The sequence below is a fragment of the Charadrius vociferus genome, unplaced genomic scaffold (genome assembly GCF_000708025.1).
Source record: "Charadrius vociferus isolate BGI_N301 unplaced genomic scaffold, ASM70802v2 scaffold132, whole genome shotgun sequence".
Classification (NCBI taxonomy): Eukaryota; Metazoa; Chordata; class Aves; order Charadriiformes; family Charadriidae; genus Charadrius; species Charadrius vociferus.
Window position 1 is genome coordinate 1,289,199 of NW_009647028.1, and position 17,418 is coordinate 1,306,616.

General features: G+C 41.6%; 1 protein-coding gene across 1 annotated transcript in view; it reads right to left on the reverse strand.

The window, feature by feature from the left end:
• NPTN (neuroplastin) overlaps positions 1-17,418 on the reverse strand; it is an 82,991-nt gene that overhangs the window by 24,404 nt on the left and 41,169 nt on the right. Inside the window, exons 2-4 of the mRNA XM_009895580.1 lie at positions 10,805-11,205; positions 5,168-5,336; positions 595-689 (exon numbers count right to left, since the gene is read on the reverse strand). Coding sequence (XP_009893882.1) covers positions 595-689; positions 5,168-5,336; positions 10,805-11,205 — 665 coding nt within the window. The remainder of the gene's footprint in view (positions 1-594; positions 690-5,167; positions 5,337-10,804; positions 11,206-17,418) is intronic.

Below are 17,418 nucleotides of genomic sequence, written 5' to 3' on the forward strand. Positions count from 1 at the left end.
GGGGGGGGGTGGGAGAGGGGAAAGCATGAAAATAGAAAACCCCGATCTGGTTCAGGGCATCTGTGCAAACCAGAACCCGGCAGCTGAAATAGTCTCTGCAGACAAAAACCTACAAGTACACCAGTTCGGAGCTGCCACACATGAGATGCTGGTTCTTACTTTTTTCATATTCAGAACCGACAAATTCAAAGTACATCGAATACATTCAGATGGCCTCATTTACTGTGAAACCAAGAGGAAACCACATCTGTCTTTGCGTGAGCACAGACATATTCTACAGCAATCTTCATCCTGCTAGACAGCCAGATTTACCAAAAGAATGCAGACACTTGTGCTAGAAGGTATTTTCATCCCCTCTGTGCAGACCACAAGTGCAATGGTCGTATTCCCATATCTGCCAGATCTTTCCCCTAGGACTGCGTGCAAGAATTCCCCTGAAATTATAACCAAGGATTGGACACAGGCTTGATTTCACGAGGAAAGACCGCTTGAGTTAGCTCTCTTGTACAGACAGTGAGCGAGATGGCAGAGGCAGTGAAAGCACTTCACTTGCAAGGAGAGGAAATAAAACAAAACAAAACAAAAAAAGAGTACCTCTCACTTCTATAGTGGCGTTGGCTATAGGAGAGTTTGAAAACACAAACACGCACAAGTATTCCCCTGACTCTTCTGCTCTGGGCTTCAAAATCCTGCAGACAGGGAGAGAACACATGAGCCGTGTTAAGTACTGTGTTAGCAACCAAAAATGAGCAGGCTAGGAATTTATTTCCCCCCCAATACTTTAGTCTTTTAACTGAATTTCACAGCTATTACTTGTTAATTCAAGGTTTGTTGTGCCGAGGTACCTACTTGAAAGAAAGGATGTTGTTTGCCTAGAAAAAGGGTGAGCTCTAGGCAGGAAAGTCAGTACCAATTTAGTTGGAGAAGCTGCATTTAGTTTAAAAGCAAAGAAGGAGCCTGACACCTTTTAATTATGCACTACAGGCAGTTTGATGCAAGTCATCCTGAAGTCACTAGCCTATTAGTCAGACACCACCGCCCATTGAGGGAGAAACATGATTTGTATGTACTTTCTGCATTAAAAAAATCATACGTGGCCAATTGGAAAGCGACAGACTACAAATACAATCAAAGCTGATGCTGTCATCTCATAAGCCGTTTTCTTTTTTTCCATAGCAGACATGAGACTGGTCCATTAATAGTTTTCTCTGATTCAGACTGGATGTGGAAAAACTGCAAAAGCTGGTCAACTCGTGAAGGAAGACACCACACAAGAATCTGCTGCCACTTAAAATTAGGAAAGACTAATGCAATAACAACTAGTAGAGGGAAAAACAGATGCAAGTCAGCTAGAAAAAAAAAGCAGAGCTGCAACAGCAGGAAAAAAAACCCACCCCAAACCCCAAAACACCACAAAAAAAACCCCCCTCAAGATGAATCTACACTCGAGATGGTGCTAACTTCAGGTCCACCAGCTTTTGCTGTCCTTCAAAAGGCTTTTGGATATAAATGACTTAAAAGCTCTACGTTTACATTCTTCAGATATTTACCTACAAAAGACATCTAGAGAAGCATAACGATGGTGTGGGGCAGAATTTACCTTTCCACACAGCACAGAATAGAGTTCTCCCCATCTCTTCCCTCCCTTTACTGCAAGGCTTCTTGGCTTTCTTTTTTTATTAGTAATTTTTTTAAAAAACACATTAAGTAAATAGCATGCAGCTGAACAGAAACCCTGCAGAAGAGCACTGTAATAAAATAATTTAATTACCCATGGAAACTGCTTAGACACACGGAAAAAGCTGCTCGGTTTAACAGAATACTTTTACTCAAGCCTTCACTGTGTTCACAGCACTTACTTTCCAGAGTCACCGGTGAAAGTCTAAAGTTAGTTATAAAATTAATACGTCTTTCAGATAAGCAATGACATAGCCACTTTTCACAAAGTTAAAATTAAAAAGTATCTTAATGCCAGAAAGAACGATCATTTAGTATCATCAAACATCAAAGCATTAATTGTTGTTTAAAGCGCAGGCAGGTGAAGTATCCTTCGGAATTGCGCAGCAGCCCTGGACGTTGGCGCCTGACGTTAGACGCGGCTGGCAGAGACGCACACCTCGCCTACCTGACACGGGACAACCCCACCCAACTCTTTCCATGACTAAGCCAGCCCCAGACGCTGCAATAGCGAGGGAAGGCTTTCTCTAATTCCGTTTAGGACCTTAACAGTGAAATAATCATACTCTGATCGCTGCTTTTTAGCCACTATTGTCAATGCTTAAGAGAGAGGGGGGGAAGAGATTGTATCCTTTCAGTTCTACATAAGCTTCTTTTTAAAGTGTGAAACTACAGCAGCCTCTACTAGGGTTTTATTACCATAAATCATTAAAGCAAGTGTAAGTTGATACGGCTGCAAAGTTTTACAGACAAACAAGCACCTGTAACCAGTTTGCTCAGCCAACAACTTCCCTCAGTCCTGCGGTTTTAGGAAGAGCCCAGCTTTTCGTAGATGTGGACTTTTCGGCAGATGCAAAAGCACTGTCCTGGTTTCAGCTGGTTGGGGTTAAATCAAAACAAACACCCAAAAACCCCATTTTCTTCAATTTAGCTCAGGAACCCGCTACCGAATTCTGAATTAATTGATGAGGAATTCAGAAAGAAATCATTACTTTTCTCCTCCAAACTATGAATTGCAGACTAGGGGACAGTCTCCAGAACGAAAGCACAGGATGGCCAGAACGACTTGTAAAAGAACCTGCTACAAATAATTCTTGCCCGCTCTTAATTAAAAATGGTAAACTAAAAAGCTATACTTAACTCTGAGCTTTGTGAGTATAGCTGCCTTCCAGCAAGAGCAGCTACATCAAGTTTGAATAAAGAATTAAGGACGATGTGCTCGATTTCTAATGTATGAAGCAGGATTTTTAAGGTACGTAGTTTAACTTGCAAATTCTGAAGCCTTCTGAATGGTAAACAACACTGAACTTCGATGAACTAACTACATTTCATAGCAAAACAACACAGCTTAATGAGTGAAACACCAAGAACCTGAAACATTTTTTTTATTATTTTTTAAGGAAATAAAAGTAGAATGTAAAAAAAATGCTGAAGTTGATTAACCTCTTTTAACCACAACTATGTTGAAATTGCTTGCATGAATTTGGCGTTTCTGGATCTAAAAAACCACCAAGTAACCAAATCAAACTAGAAGTTAACGAACAGATCAAATGCAGTGTGACCACATGCAAGGAAGAAATGCCACAGAGAGCCTGAAACCACAATATACAGCAAAGCAACTTATAAATAAGCAGGAATTTGACGTCTACATTGCAAATGCAAGTTTTCCTAAATTCTCAAGCTCTCCTGTGATAGGAGCATGCTCTACCAACCCTCCATTCACTGGGGAAAAAAAGTGACTGTCTTACAGTCTGCCCACTTTACTTCTTTCCTCTCCAGGAAGTTAAAACTGAAGCCAAGTAAAATTCTTCTTTTACTGAGGAATTTGGAAGGAAAAATTCTCCCTCGCTTTGAACAGACTATAGAGCAGTCAGCCTCAATGCTTAAGTTTCCTGAATAATAATGTGTGATTTTCAGTAACCTTGATGCAACGTGCCTTTTGTACCACTCAAGCTGGTGCTTTTGGACAAGACTGCTGATCAGGTTAAATTGCTAGATAAGAAAGCAGAGCCTTTAAAACTCAGAACCAGTGTTAAACGTTGTACTGAGAAAATAACAGGATGTAATTACAAAACTAAATGAGATTATTTTTTTAACTGCAAAACTGAACAGATAACGCAAAGTGAGCTATAGTGGAAAACAAAAGGAAAAACTTGAACGCGTCTTTATTGGAATCAAACACAACTTCCATCATCCCGCGGATGAAAGGATGCTTTGCTAAGGCAATGAAAACCTTGAGTGTTTCTTAATCGTGTGCCAGTAAGCAACATTAGTGTTGTAAAGAGCCTACAGTGCTCTGCTGGAGACAAGAGAAAAGCCAGTTGAGCGTGCAGGCACGTTTCCCTGCTTTAGTGTACAGACAAGGTACAGTAAACCAGACGCACTATAGCGTCGCAGGCCTCGACCAGCCATAAGCTCCTCTTTCTGGCGTAACAGCTGAACAGAAGGTCAGAAGTGGTCTAATGTCTCCAATGAGTAAGCTACCACCAGTGGTTGAAACATGCCTTAAGAGCCCTTCATCTTAGCTTAACACTGAACAGAAAGTTGTATTTGCTATCCAGGCTGGCATCAAGTGATGAAAATTGAATGGGGGGGAAAAAAAAAAAGGCAAGAAAATCACACGTACAAAACAGATCTCTGATGGCATCAGTGAGCAAGCTTCATATGCTCTCAACAACTCCACGGCAAGAGAGCCCCGTTTCAGGAATACAGAAGCCCTTAAAGGATTTCTGCCTGATGCAAGCTATGGTGAAATGAAAGAGGTGGCTGTACACATTCTGTTCTCCTTCACACCCTTAGATGGAAGGCAGAAACAAAGCCAGAGCATGAGCACGTGGAACAGATTAATGCTGCCAATGCGGATGTGCTGACAAATAAGAAGCGCAAGTGATACAGCTGTACTGGTTTAATCAAGATTTGGTATCATTTCATAGTAGTGGTCTGATGACTCATCAGTTACAACTCAGACAACGCCATCTTTCATCTCCCAAGGCCAGAAAATGACTAAACCAGCTGATTTCAGCAGTGATTTATGTGCTGCATTTCCCTGCACGATCAAAATGCACAGCTGCAAATCCATCTTTATGTAGGCATAGGCAAGACAGAGACTGCACAATACACTCAGAGGAAAAGAAAACTAGGCTGTGTCTGTGCCTATGTCCACACATGACATATATTCTACGTGAGAGAAGAATTAAATGAGTTCAGACTGAAAAGAGAAGTTTACAGTATGTTTTCGTTGATGTTGTGTTTACATGAGCTAGCTGGGACAGCTACAGGCAGAAAACTTTCCAGAATCGTTCTCCTAACGCTATTCACAGATGTACATTTTGTGGAGCCTCTAATGCAGATCAACTCAATTTGTTTGATCACTGAGAAGGCAAACCAGGGCCCCTGGAGTCCCAACATCCCATCGTCTATTCCAAAGCCATATGTCTACCAGGTTTGTCATTCTCTAGTTTAACATGAAGATTACTCCAAAGAGACTTACTTGTATTCTGTAGTGTTTGAAGATTTTCTAGTGCCAGGGATCTCCTCTCCATTCTTCACCCAGTAACTGGCAGAAAGGGGGCTGGGACTTGTGGTGAGGTTACACTGCAATGTGACAGCCGGACCATACGGATGAATGATTACATCCTCGCTGGCATTGATCCTGGGTTCTGAAACAAAGGACACATGAAATAGCAACAAATCTTCACTGGCAATTGTGCCACACTAGTCTAAAATTCAAAAGGGGAATCAGGAAGGGAAAAAGACTACACAAGGAACGTCACTGCACTAGTTTGGGAGACATCAAGAAAGTGACAATAGAACAGCTGACCACTAGTGAAGGCGACACCTTACAGCACCCCTATATGGAAAAAAGAATTCTTTATTTTAGATTATTTATTTTAAACATTTAACATCACTTCAGATTTCTATGTAACACCATTAATATTTTTTTTATTTTAAACACACTACTGACCATAACATGGGAAAACACATGTCCTGTGACTAACCATAAGAGATCTGCCTGTCCTTCAGAAGCAACTTCTTTCTGGCTATTACTTGGTTCCTCTACCTACTGTGAGGTTTAAAACAAACCCGTTTTCTACACAGAATAGCTCTCAAAGTTAAACAGTCTTCTGAATAATATTTCTGGACTTCCCCCTGCAAAAAGGGCTAACGCCTACCTAAGGAAAAGATCCTGTGCACACATGATATTTCAAATAGCACAACTCTTCTGATGTCTGAAATTCGAGCAAATACCCAGTGTGAATAAGGCACAAGTCTGATGAAGAACGGCTGCAAGCAGCCCTCAATGCTTAACAATAAAAAGTAAAAATACACACCATGTTAAATTTAGAGTAGGGAACTATTTGGTTTCTAAAGTAACCTTAAACATAAACATTTACGAAGAAAAAAAAATGTGAACCTCATTGCATAAACAGACCATAAGAGTGACATACTTTGCTGGTTGCGTTAGGAACCGAACCCAGGCTGTTTCACATTACGATCTTACCTGGTAATATCACATTCACATTTTTTAGGTGAAAGTCTTTTAGAAGTGCTAAGATTAGTATGAGGGCACTGTCCTTACATTTGGTAACCATGTTTTCTTAAGATCGTGCAGATGGTTATTACTCTCTAAGAAGGCCGATGAATTTTTAGAATAGACAGAGACAAGTTTCTTCCCAAACTTGGAAAAAAAGACCTCTCTATTGATGGCTCACAGCTGGTTTCAAGTCTTCAGTAACAAAACTTGAATACAGGATGACAGAGCTTAAAGGAAATTGAGGGATCCTTGCTGTTAGTCTTCCAAAAATATCTAGATTTAGCATTGGCTCTGCTTTCAGCCTGAACTAAAGGCCACTGCCGTAGCAGTCTCTGCCATGTAAATGCTGCCGTGTCCTCTGCCTTTGATGTATTTCCTCACTTTAAAGGGTGAAATGAATTCCAAAGAGGTAGCTGTTGCCAGCTGCTCATTTCACCAACCGCACTCCTGCGGCATCAACCTCTCACAGTACCTCCTTTGCATTCCGGTCGGCAGCAAAGTGCAGGAGGGTGAGGACGTCGGTCAGTAATGAGTGTCTTCATGATTTTTTGCAAGTCAGCAAAGGATTTTTAATCCTGTAAATTTTGTTACGCCTTGTGGTGACATATTTGGAATACAAATTTGAGTCATACCCATGCAGTCTTTTGGTTATCCATCTGCAAAGCACTTGGAAAACAAATTACTAAATAGAACGAGGGGAAGTGGAAAATAGCAGTACCGTCAGAAACATTGCATTTTTCATCACATAAAACATTCATCTATCCAATAGTACAGTACTTAAGATTATTGCCCAGAGAAGCAGAGAGAAAAAACATCTACCTACTAATAACCCGGCAAAGCCATTTGAGTCCTGTATATCCTTCCCCCATTTCTTCAGCAGGGCGTCTCCATAGCTTCTTTTCACAGCTATTTAAAACTAGGACTATCACTTCACTGCAGAAAAACTGGCGGGTACTGTAGTAATGGAGGTTTTGTGACAATTTTCATCGATACTTTGCTAATATCGCACATTTTCAACTGTGTTTCTACCTTGTTGATCCCATGCTGGGAATGTGATCCATGCAAGGATCTGTTTGGGTCCTATGGGGTACAGTAATGGTATGGCTATAATACAACAATTTTGGACTGCCCTGTAAGCTTTTCCATTCCCCACAAAAAACTTGTGTGCATTTTTCTCAGAAAAATACTAAGAGATCTGGAAATATTTTTAGTAATGTGTTTGAAATAGTAATTTGGTGTCAGAACACTTATCTAGAGAAATATCTTATCTTATCACTTATCTAGAGAAATAACTTTTGCTAGAATTCACTGATCGTACTGGGTTCCGTTTTAACTGTTTTTCTTTGATGATGAAAGCAGTGTCGTCAAGTCTGCTGCCTGCGAAATAAATGCAGCGTTTTCCTTTTAGGAGGACGCCAGCGAGACAGGCTTAAAGGCCGCTGTGACAGAGAGCACGACACATCTAGCGAGCGCCGTTATGACAGATGCTGATGCTGTCTGTGCTGTGCTGAGACACAGCCTGAAGCGGTGATCAGCCTGCAGCCATCCTGGAAATGGAAAGCACACACGCTGCCATCAGAAAGCGTTACACAAACGCCAGCAACAGGAAAAAGTCACCAAAAAAAAAAATAAATATCTGAACTCAGTCCCTACAGAAACTGGAAAGTTAAAGACTTAATCCAGAAGGGTTTTGGCAGTGGTAATCTTCTGGCTTTCGTGTTCTGTTGATAATGGACTCTTCAGCTTCTAACACTGATGAAGCAGAACACAAAAATAAAACCTGCCTGGAGCGCCAATGCCTACTTCTGCAAATGCGCACCTATTCTTACCGACATCTCTGCTAAGCTGCATTGTCCAGAAAATATTTACAGCTGTCTCAAGCTTGCTTTGCTGGAGTTTGCTGGGGCCTTTTGTGTCCGACTTGCAACTTTTTATGTTTTAGGTTAAAAAAAAAAATTAAAGACGAGTACAGTCTCATTTACATCTTTAACCTGCATTTATGTTACTTTAATTTATTAAAAAAAAAAAAAGCTATCAGGCAGTACTAGCCCAATTTAATTCTAGAAGGTAAACTGCAAACTGAATACTGCTGGGAAAGAAGGATGCCCACTATAAAGAACGAGATGCTGAAGAGTCTCTTTCTATACATCACTTAAACTGCCCATTTTATGTAGGATCAGTTTTTTAAATAAAAAAATACATCCATAATTGAAGTTCTTTATCCAAACTAGGAATGAGATAGAAGCTAGATGCTAGTTCTTGGCTGCCAACTTAAAAATCAAGTTGCACGTGACCTCTTTGCATTCAAGTTTTGGTATTTGAGACTAGCTGTGATTTACAGGACAGTGAAAAGAGGTTGTACTCTTTTGATACATTTGATGTTCCGTTTCAATGATGCTGATGTCAAGTAAGGCCAGCAGCAAAATGGCCACCATCAGCTAGAAACTCTGTTTGGTCAGAAAATTCCCATTTCAAAGACAAATAGTGTTCGTGCACACAATACAGCAGCTGAAACATTTTGGGCAGATTCAGATAAGATGGTCTCCACCTTCCGGGGATGGCTTGGAAACCTGCTTCCCCCCCTTTATCTCCATTTCCAGCATGGCCACGCAGCAGTTTGATGTCCAAGTGGTCTGTTTCCAAGCAGCAGCTGGTCATATCTCTTAACATACATAATATTACAGAGTAAAAGCATTAACGTATTCTGTTCAACATTTACCCCCACTATGAATAAAACACAAAAGCAGAAGAATTATCCCAGGCAGAAGGCACTTAGCAATGAAGTCACGATACACACTCCAGAATTAGTAGCACCAGATGCAACAAGACCGTGTTAACTGAGGAGGAAGACAAAAGGTTAAACTTTAATGCCCGGAGATTAGTAGTAGTAACAATGGCCTGAGAGAGGAAAAACCCGCTTTCCATACGTGGACATCTTCATAGTAATTCATTCCCAAATGGTGACTTTTCATAGGAAAAGGATTTTCTCCCTCAGTAGGTTACTAAAACTGACTAGACACGAAGAGAGGAGCACAGGACCACCACAGACTTGCCACACTCAAGAAAAACTAAAGGTCTTAACAGGAGCAGCAGGGATTTCCAGGAGACGTTACTTCTTACAAGACAAATATTTTAGCTTTGTTTTAAGGTAGTATTACTTCCTAAAGTTACATAGCTCTTGCTGTTGTAGGTCATGCAAGCAATCTACCCATCCGAGTCCTTTGGGACCTCAAAGGACAAAGGAGGGATCGGACATTAGGACCGAAAGCTGAGCAGGTCTGAGCCGAACAACCCAATGCCACTTAAACTTTCAAGTCAAGCCACGTCATTGGGTTCACCGTCTATTTTTCCACATATATCAGTGTTGTTTCCATTTTCCAGAGGCAAGGTTTCTGATCCAGCAGTGCCAACTGCACCACACTTCAGGGAAACTTTTGGTTGGTTGGTTTGGGTTTTTTTGTTTGTTTGTTTTAAGGTATCCAAAACCATAACTGAGACATAATTACAGAGTTTGACCTTTTTGTAGCCAGACAAAACTCCAAGTGGTACATAAAAGGTTTATTTACCCACAGAGCACAATAGCAAGACAACACCTTCGCTCTCTACTCCTTGTCACCTTAGGAGATTGAGAAATTGCCGAGAAAGGAAGTGCTCCTGTACCTCCAAGCAGCAGGCTCACAGTGCAGATTTAATTCGCTCATTAGACATTTCCTTCATCTTGTTAGCAAATGCAGGAGTTTTGCATCTCGCACAAAACAAAAAAGGGTTCTTCTCTACTGACTCTGATGATATAAATTTCCAACCTCGTCTGGGACTGCTTTAAAAGCGAGCTGAACACAGAAAAGTCTTGTAACAATAGAGAACAAAAAGCAATTCTGGGTCAACCATATTGTCTGCTTTGGAAAGTATTTCCGCTGCCAAAAGTTGCATTCTCAACTGAAAGACATTTAGCTAAAGTTATTAGTTCACACTGGGGGAGGATATCCCCCCCTCCCCTTCATGGGCTGGATTAAGAATAGCTGCATCAGTTCAGCGCTGCTGCATCAGAGAACTCATTAGGAACACGCTGCTGTCCAGAAAGGAAGAGAAACACCACGACTTCATGGAAAAATCTAAACATGAAAGGTCACGTGTAACTGAAAGGGAAGGATTTGTACAGAAGCATATATGCAACCAAAGCCATGTGAGAAGGCATTCAGAGAAATCCCAAGAAAACAGAAGAAATGAAAATAAGACAGTTAAACCTGGGAAGAACACAGAAATCAAATATAAAGGCACTCACGGAGAAGCCAGCATTAGCGTGGCTGGAAACCTACTACAAAACTAAAGGGGGTAGGGGAGAAACACAAATTCAACACCGGGCTTGTTTTCACACAGAAGCTATAAAACGCATCCACAGATTTTCCCAAGTCCTTTGATCCTGAGGAGAGACAGAGATGGCAGACAACGTCAGCACTACAGGCAGAGGAACAGTCTCGGGTTCAAAACACCAGGACAAGGTAGCAGAGGGTTTTTTCGGGGTAACGGGAGGGTAAGGGTCACTAGACTGCCTCTAGATACTACAGTACCACTACTGTAGGGTGCCGGACTCACTCTGAAGGACGCTTATAGTAGCCTGGGCTCGAATCCACGTTATGGAGGGATTTTGCCTCAAGTCATTCCTCCTGGGATCGTTGCTGGCCCTGCACTCGTAAGTCCCAGAGTCTTCCAAGGTAAGGCGGGTTATTCTCAGCACACTCACCCCATTCGCCCCGTAGGCAGTGTTAATGGTGACACGGCGCTTCCGAGCGCCATCCCACAGCTGTTTGAAAGACTCAGCCCGGTTGACTTCAGCATACCACCACTGGATCTCTGGAGTGGGGTTCCCAACCACATCACAGTACAGTTCAAAGGCGTCCCCCGTGAGTTTAGTTTCTGACATGGGCGACTTGACAAACCCAGCTAGAGGGAGGGGCAGCAGAAACGCAGTGACAGAGTGGCAGAAAACAAAAGATCTTATAAAGAACAAAGCAATGAGGTGCAGAAAACAGAGAGATAAGACATTAGCATCTACAATAACACAACTTTCATCGAAAAAGCACAACACGGAGCACTTGCGGACGGAGGTCAATAGTTTGAGAGCAGCGTGCTCCCACTCGGAGTATCCACGGGAGGCATGGCTTCACGGCACCAAGTGCTTATCCTTGCCACTCCAGGGGATTCACCCGTGGCAGCTCTGCTTGGGAAGCCACGGGCTGCAACGCACACCAGCTAGGAGGTACCTCCAAGCCGTAGAGCAGGCTGATGGGTTTTCGAGTCTTTTTCAGTTGCATGGACCTTGTAATCGGCAAGCGTTAAGTGTTCATGGCCACATGTCTTTTCTCTGAAGAGTCTTCTTGCTTTTTATGACCTATCTACAGGGGTAAAAAGGGTAAAACCCTAACCTTATGCCCTATGCAGTTCACGATTATCAGCTCTGCTTTGACATTTTCTTCCATCTATTTTGGACTTCTGAGTCAGGGAATTCCCCAAGATACAAGTGACCTACTTGCCTGAAGTAGCTGGATCACCAGAGCTCCAGGAATCTCACAACCTTCTACAGTAAAGGGAATTTCAGTGCTATATACACACACAGGCCAAAAGACTGTGTTGTTAGTTAGGAAATGGACAGCATCAAAGGTGCTTCAACAGACCACAGGATGAGATGTCGTGCCGACATTCGTGACCAGGCCAAAATATCCTTATTATAGCATGAAATCCTTCAATACTTACCAGCTTCAGAGCTGTGTTAAGAGCACAGACACACTAAGTTGTCCTTCAATCCTATTTTCAAAGGTATCTATTGAAAACAGTGTTGCCTTAAAGCTAGTCTCTTCCCCCGCCAGCCCCCCCCAAAAAAACTAAGAGATTAGAATACAGCTGGCCAGACAGATTATGCAGTGAAACCCATCGTATTGCTGTGTTCCCTGGGCAGCAGGACTTCTCATCAGCAGGCAGAGTGCCACACAGCTGATAAAACTCAAGACTGTTTCATCCCTCTCCTCAAATTCACAGCTTATTTTCAGGAAGAGGACTGAAAGACAATTCAAGCGATTTTAGAAAACAGAGAGGTGGACTTAAAGCCCTGGTAAAATTTCTGATGCACACTCATTAAATAGCATCCCCTCCCACATCATTTGACCGCACCCACGAATCAGTGAAACACACCGTTATACATTGACAGACAATTACATGGGAAGCTCGCGCTATACATGCATCTCTAAAGAATCATCTGGGCAAGAAAGCAAGACCAAGAGTCTCTAGAGCACAAGCAGAAACTGCCCTTTGCTGGCACAATCCTTGCACAGGAGCTGCAACTAATAGCTACAAGAACAAACACTGAAAACCAAAAACATATTAACCCCAGAAATAATTTCAATTAACCAACTAATTTGAAAAAGCCTTGTGCTCTGGCACTCAAGGAGGTAAGCTCTATGCTTGGTAGGAATACCACAGCAAATAATCCATTGCTGCAGGGAGAGAGAGAGGAAAAGCTACTGCACTAGAAGTGCCCTAATTACTAGCAGTTACTGTTTCTTGAGGTTAACAAGGATCATGCTGTTTTCACACACTTGAGGTAGCACAGGAGACCAGATCTTGCTCTGCTGGACTGTCCACATTTCAAGGGATGCTGAATGAGGAAGCCTTTGTACTTCCATAGAGGCATAAATCAAATGGCGAGATTGGCACCTATCTCAACATGGTTCACGAGGCACAAAAGGCTAAAGCTGTAGTATATAGCATAGGCTCACTTCTTTGCAAATCTTAGTGGTTCTCTCCTGTACTATAGCTTCTTTTCCCTGCCTTCCACCATAATACTGAGATGTCACTCACAGCTGAAGAGATGATGGTAGCTCAGAACGCGATCCCCTTTCTACAGGTCCCCAGTTTCCACTAAACACTGATGCACAAGGATGATGAACTCCCCCGGCGCTCAAATGCAGCCCTGAAGTCAAAGGCCAAGCGACCCAAACCCCTAGGCAATTCAATCCCACCTCTCCAGCTGTCCCAGCTACTAAGCAACCATTTCTGCAAGAAAGGCTTCTTACCTAGCCTTTGTGTCAGGGATGAAAGGGTGTAATTGTGTATTTTTAAAACAACTGTTAGCTGCACTGCTGCTGGGGCTACACAATAGGCATACATGGTATGAAAAAGTACTGTAAATCCTCTTATAAGAAGTATCAATAATTTGACTAAAACATGCTGTCAAAAGCTTTCGGGTTTCAATCTGGTTCTGCCTTCCCTAAGCTGTTAAAAGTATTATAACTTTTGCACACAGCCTAAAAATAATTTTAAAAGATTAAACTGCACAACTGCATCAAAGGCCTCTTTAGTAAGTATTCTCTGGGTTTAAGTTTTAAACCCTAAATTTCCTTCAGTTTCAAATCCTCTTGAAAAACAATGTCTCAGATTATGATACATTTCAATGCAACACTACCTTCATCTCAGTAACCACATCATCAGCACAGGTAACTCCATAATGGCAAAGAAAAAACAAACTGGATTTGGTGGCCCCCCCCCAAAGATAAAAAACCCCCAACTCTTAAAAAAGGTATAGAATAAAATCCTGGAAGGACAAATGGGAATGAAGGTGGCAGAAAAGCCTCCATATGCAAATTAATTATAACTTAGCATTACAAAGGACTGGCGGTGCTATTAAAAACTCTACACAAGAGTCATTTTCAGTCGTTCAGAAACAGCAAAGGCAAGACATCAAACAGCATCAGTAAGTTGAGGCGATGCTTCCAGCTATGGTACATCTGCCAGAGGGCCATTTCCGATTAAGATATCTAGCCAGAAGCTGCAAAAAGAGCTGAAATCTGCCAGTACCAAGCAGACATGTTTAAAACAACAACAACAACAAAAAAAACCCCAACCAACCCAAAAAGTAAAGAAAGGCTAAATATTACAGAGAACACTCCCTGTACTGCAACAGGAGTCTGGAAACCAAAGTGCTCCTGTTTTTTGGCAATTGGCAGCGACTTCCATAATTGTTTAAAACCAAACAGAAAATGACACTACACAGATTTCGTTGCTTACATAAGAGGCTTTCGGAGCCCAACAGTTTCCTTACTTGGTCTTCTCCAAGCACAGTACTCCCTGCTCTGTTATTACCACGTTCTGCACAATGCTAGAGACAGAAGCACCAAAAGAACAAAGACATATCAAAATACAAACAGATCACGCCAAGAGGTCAAGGTCTTGTTAAAGCGATTATACCATATCTGTTTAAAACTGAAAACCTGCCCTTAAGTTGTAATTTATAGCTGTCTTATTCCCACAGTGTAAACTGTAGGAAGCACTGGTTGCAAAAACGATTTTCAGCTGCAGCTTGCGAGTGTCAGCCCCGTACGGAATAGCAGAGCAAAACTGCGGCCAACATTCAAAAGCTCGCAAAGGTCAGGGCTCTTGGGAGGGTGGAGGAAGGAGGCAATAATCCATAGATCATACCGTAAGATCATATAGACCCACAGGAAGTCGCAGAACAGCCCAAACCTTAAGTGAATCCTTAACGTCAAATACAGCAGGAGCACCTTTGAGTGCTTACAAGAAAATATTCTTATGAAGTTTTGATACTGTAAATTTTAATTATATTGACAGCTGTATTTCATTATAGTCATAAATGAATTATTCTGTTACACAGCGAGTTTTCCACATTAAACAAAAAAAAGGTGTTTGAGGGGGAGGGTTGTTCAATTTTTGGCTATTTTTAAAGCTAATTGCTATCACACATAAAAGAACAAGGGGGGGGGGAAATTAAAAATCTATTGTTAAATATTCCTCACAAGGTCTTTGCAAATCTTCATGATATACCAGAACGCGAGAAAAGTAACACACGATGGTCCAGAAGGTATAGCTCTTAAAGTATGCTATTACGTTTCCAACCAATGTCTTTTTTTTGTTATTCATTTATAGTTATCTGCCTGAAGGACAGAATGAAGGACAAGTGGCAATAATATTAAATCACTTCTGAAGCGATGCTTTTTTATTGAAGATTTGATCTCATCCACCAATTGTGAAGATAAAGGTGAGGAAAGCAATGGACTAACGCTCTAAAACTAGAGAAACAAATTAGCCTCCACATACAATTCCGCCACAGACGAATGAAATCCAGTGTGCAGCAGAGCTCTTCGCACTTGCAAACTCTTTATGTTAAAATTTGTATTGTAGTGAAGAACCACCAAATCCAAATTAACAAAAGAATGCATTTTGAAAGACAGGTGCACTTGAACTCAGAGCGGGGGAGAAGCTAAGAGCTACTCAAAAGGGCAGCCAAAAATTTCCATATGCAGTAAGAGAAACACGTACAGCAGACTCCCTCAGCCAGAAAGCTGGAAAAGCTCCATCTTAAACAAACCTGGAGTTCAGAAGAGAGGAGTGGACAAGAAGCCTAAAGACGGCGAGTTTAAATGACAGTAAAAGCTTAGCTTTACCGCTCGTGAGCAAACTGGTTTTATTAATGAGGCTTTATCAATGAAAGACACCTTTTCAGATTAATTTTTCGTCTGCCAATATTTATGAGCTACCTGTTGGCCAAAAGCAAGCGAGGCCAAGCCAAGCTACATTCCAGCTTTGGCATATAAATGAATTGCAGCTTTACATACTAGCAATATTCCAACTTTGCCCGGCAGCAGCACCCTTTCCAACGGCAGCTATTCCCCTCACTGACAGAAGCCAGAGAAGAGTCAGTAACCGAGTACCTCTGGAAAAGGTGCGGGTGGGAGAAGAAATAATGCTTATCCTCTTGCTGACATGATCATGGAACTGTTGGATTAAATACAGCGCACAGCTAGAAAATTATACATATTAGAAAGGCATGGAAATATTTAACTGTCATTTTTGACCAGCTTCTGAAGCCTGTAGAGCAGCTTATGTCCTACCTTGGCTGGAGCCCACAGGAAAAAGCGACACAAAAGATGATTCTCAAATAGCTTAAAACCAGTATCACAATGACCAAAGAGCGTCCCAACTTCCTCACCTGCTAGAATGAACACGCAAAAAAGGATCTTCGCACTGATATCAACAATTAGCAAAAAATATCCTAGCAGCGATCTACCAGTCTAAGAACATACAGAAAGCAGTACCTGACAAAAATCACCCCTGTGTTGCAGAAATGATTGCGCTATTGGTTTAAATATCCTTTTGTTACTGCAACTTAACACAAGATGCACTAGGTTGCAAAAGAATCAATGCCAAAGGCACTGGAGAAGCAAAGCAGCGGGAATAATGATCTTCAAGTTAAAGTCTGGTCTAAAGAAAGAAAATAGAAAAAGGAAAAAGAAAGCTAGGTTTTGCCTTAAGAAAATGTAGGTAAGTGCTAGCTCAGGAAAAGAAATGTTAAACCAGTCCCAGCAAAAAGAAGCCTTAACACCATTGAAAAAAGTAATTTCTTTAGGTTTTTTGTCTCTCAAGCATGAAGATTAAAGCTGAAAACAAGCGCAAGCCCATCAACACCAAAAAGCAAGAGGAGACAGTCTTGAAAACAGAATCTGCCAAGATTGGGAAATAAGAAGCTGTGAAGCCCAGGAGCACAAGGGGCTGTTCGGAGAGGTTCAAAGCAGGACACGCGCACAAGAACATGCAAAGGTGACCCAAATGAAGGAAATGACGCGTCTTTCCAAGGACGTTTTCACTCACAAGGAATACCGCTGTAACAAAGCAATTTCACAGTCAGGGGCAAAGTAGTGCATATCTCTGTGAAGCAAGATAAAGCCCCTACCCTGTCCTGATCCTATCTTTATCTTGTGGTGAATTCCACTTACACAAAGAAAGAAAACACAGTCCAAAGCTCAAAAAAGAGAGTTTGCAAAGCTAGTGCAAAAATAAACCTGATTTTCAGTATGAACCCACAATGCACACATAAAACACAGACTGTTTAGGGACTGAATGCTTTACAGATCGTCTATATTTACAATAAAAACCATGGTGTAAACAGCAAGAAGCTGATGTTTCCTATTTGTCCCATTAGCCCACCCTATGTCTGTTTCACTGCTTCTCCGGCCTTCAGCACAGTTCGAGAGATTTTACTTCCGTGCCTTGGTTGAGAGCTTTGCCTGCAATTCCACTTATTTATGGACTGAATAAAGTAGAGCCAAGCTAGCCCTTTTTGTTTTGTTTCCCTTTGCTTCTGTAAACCCATTAAAAAACTTCCTTTTTAATATACTGCAATTCATTTTTGTAAATACATG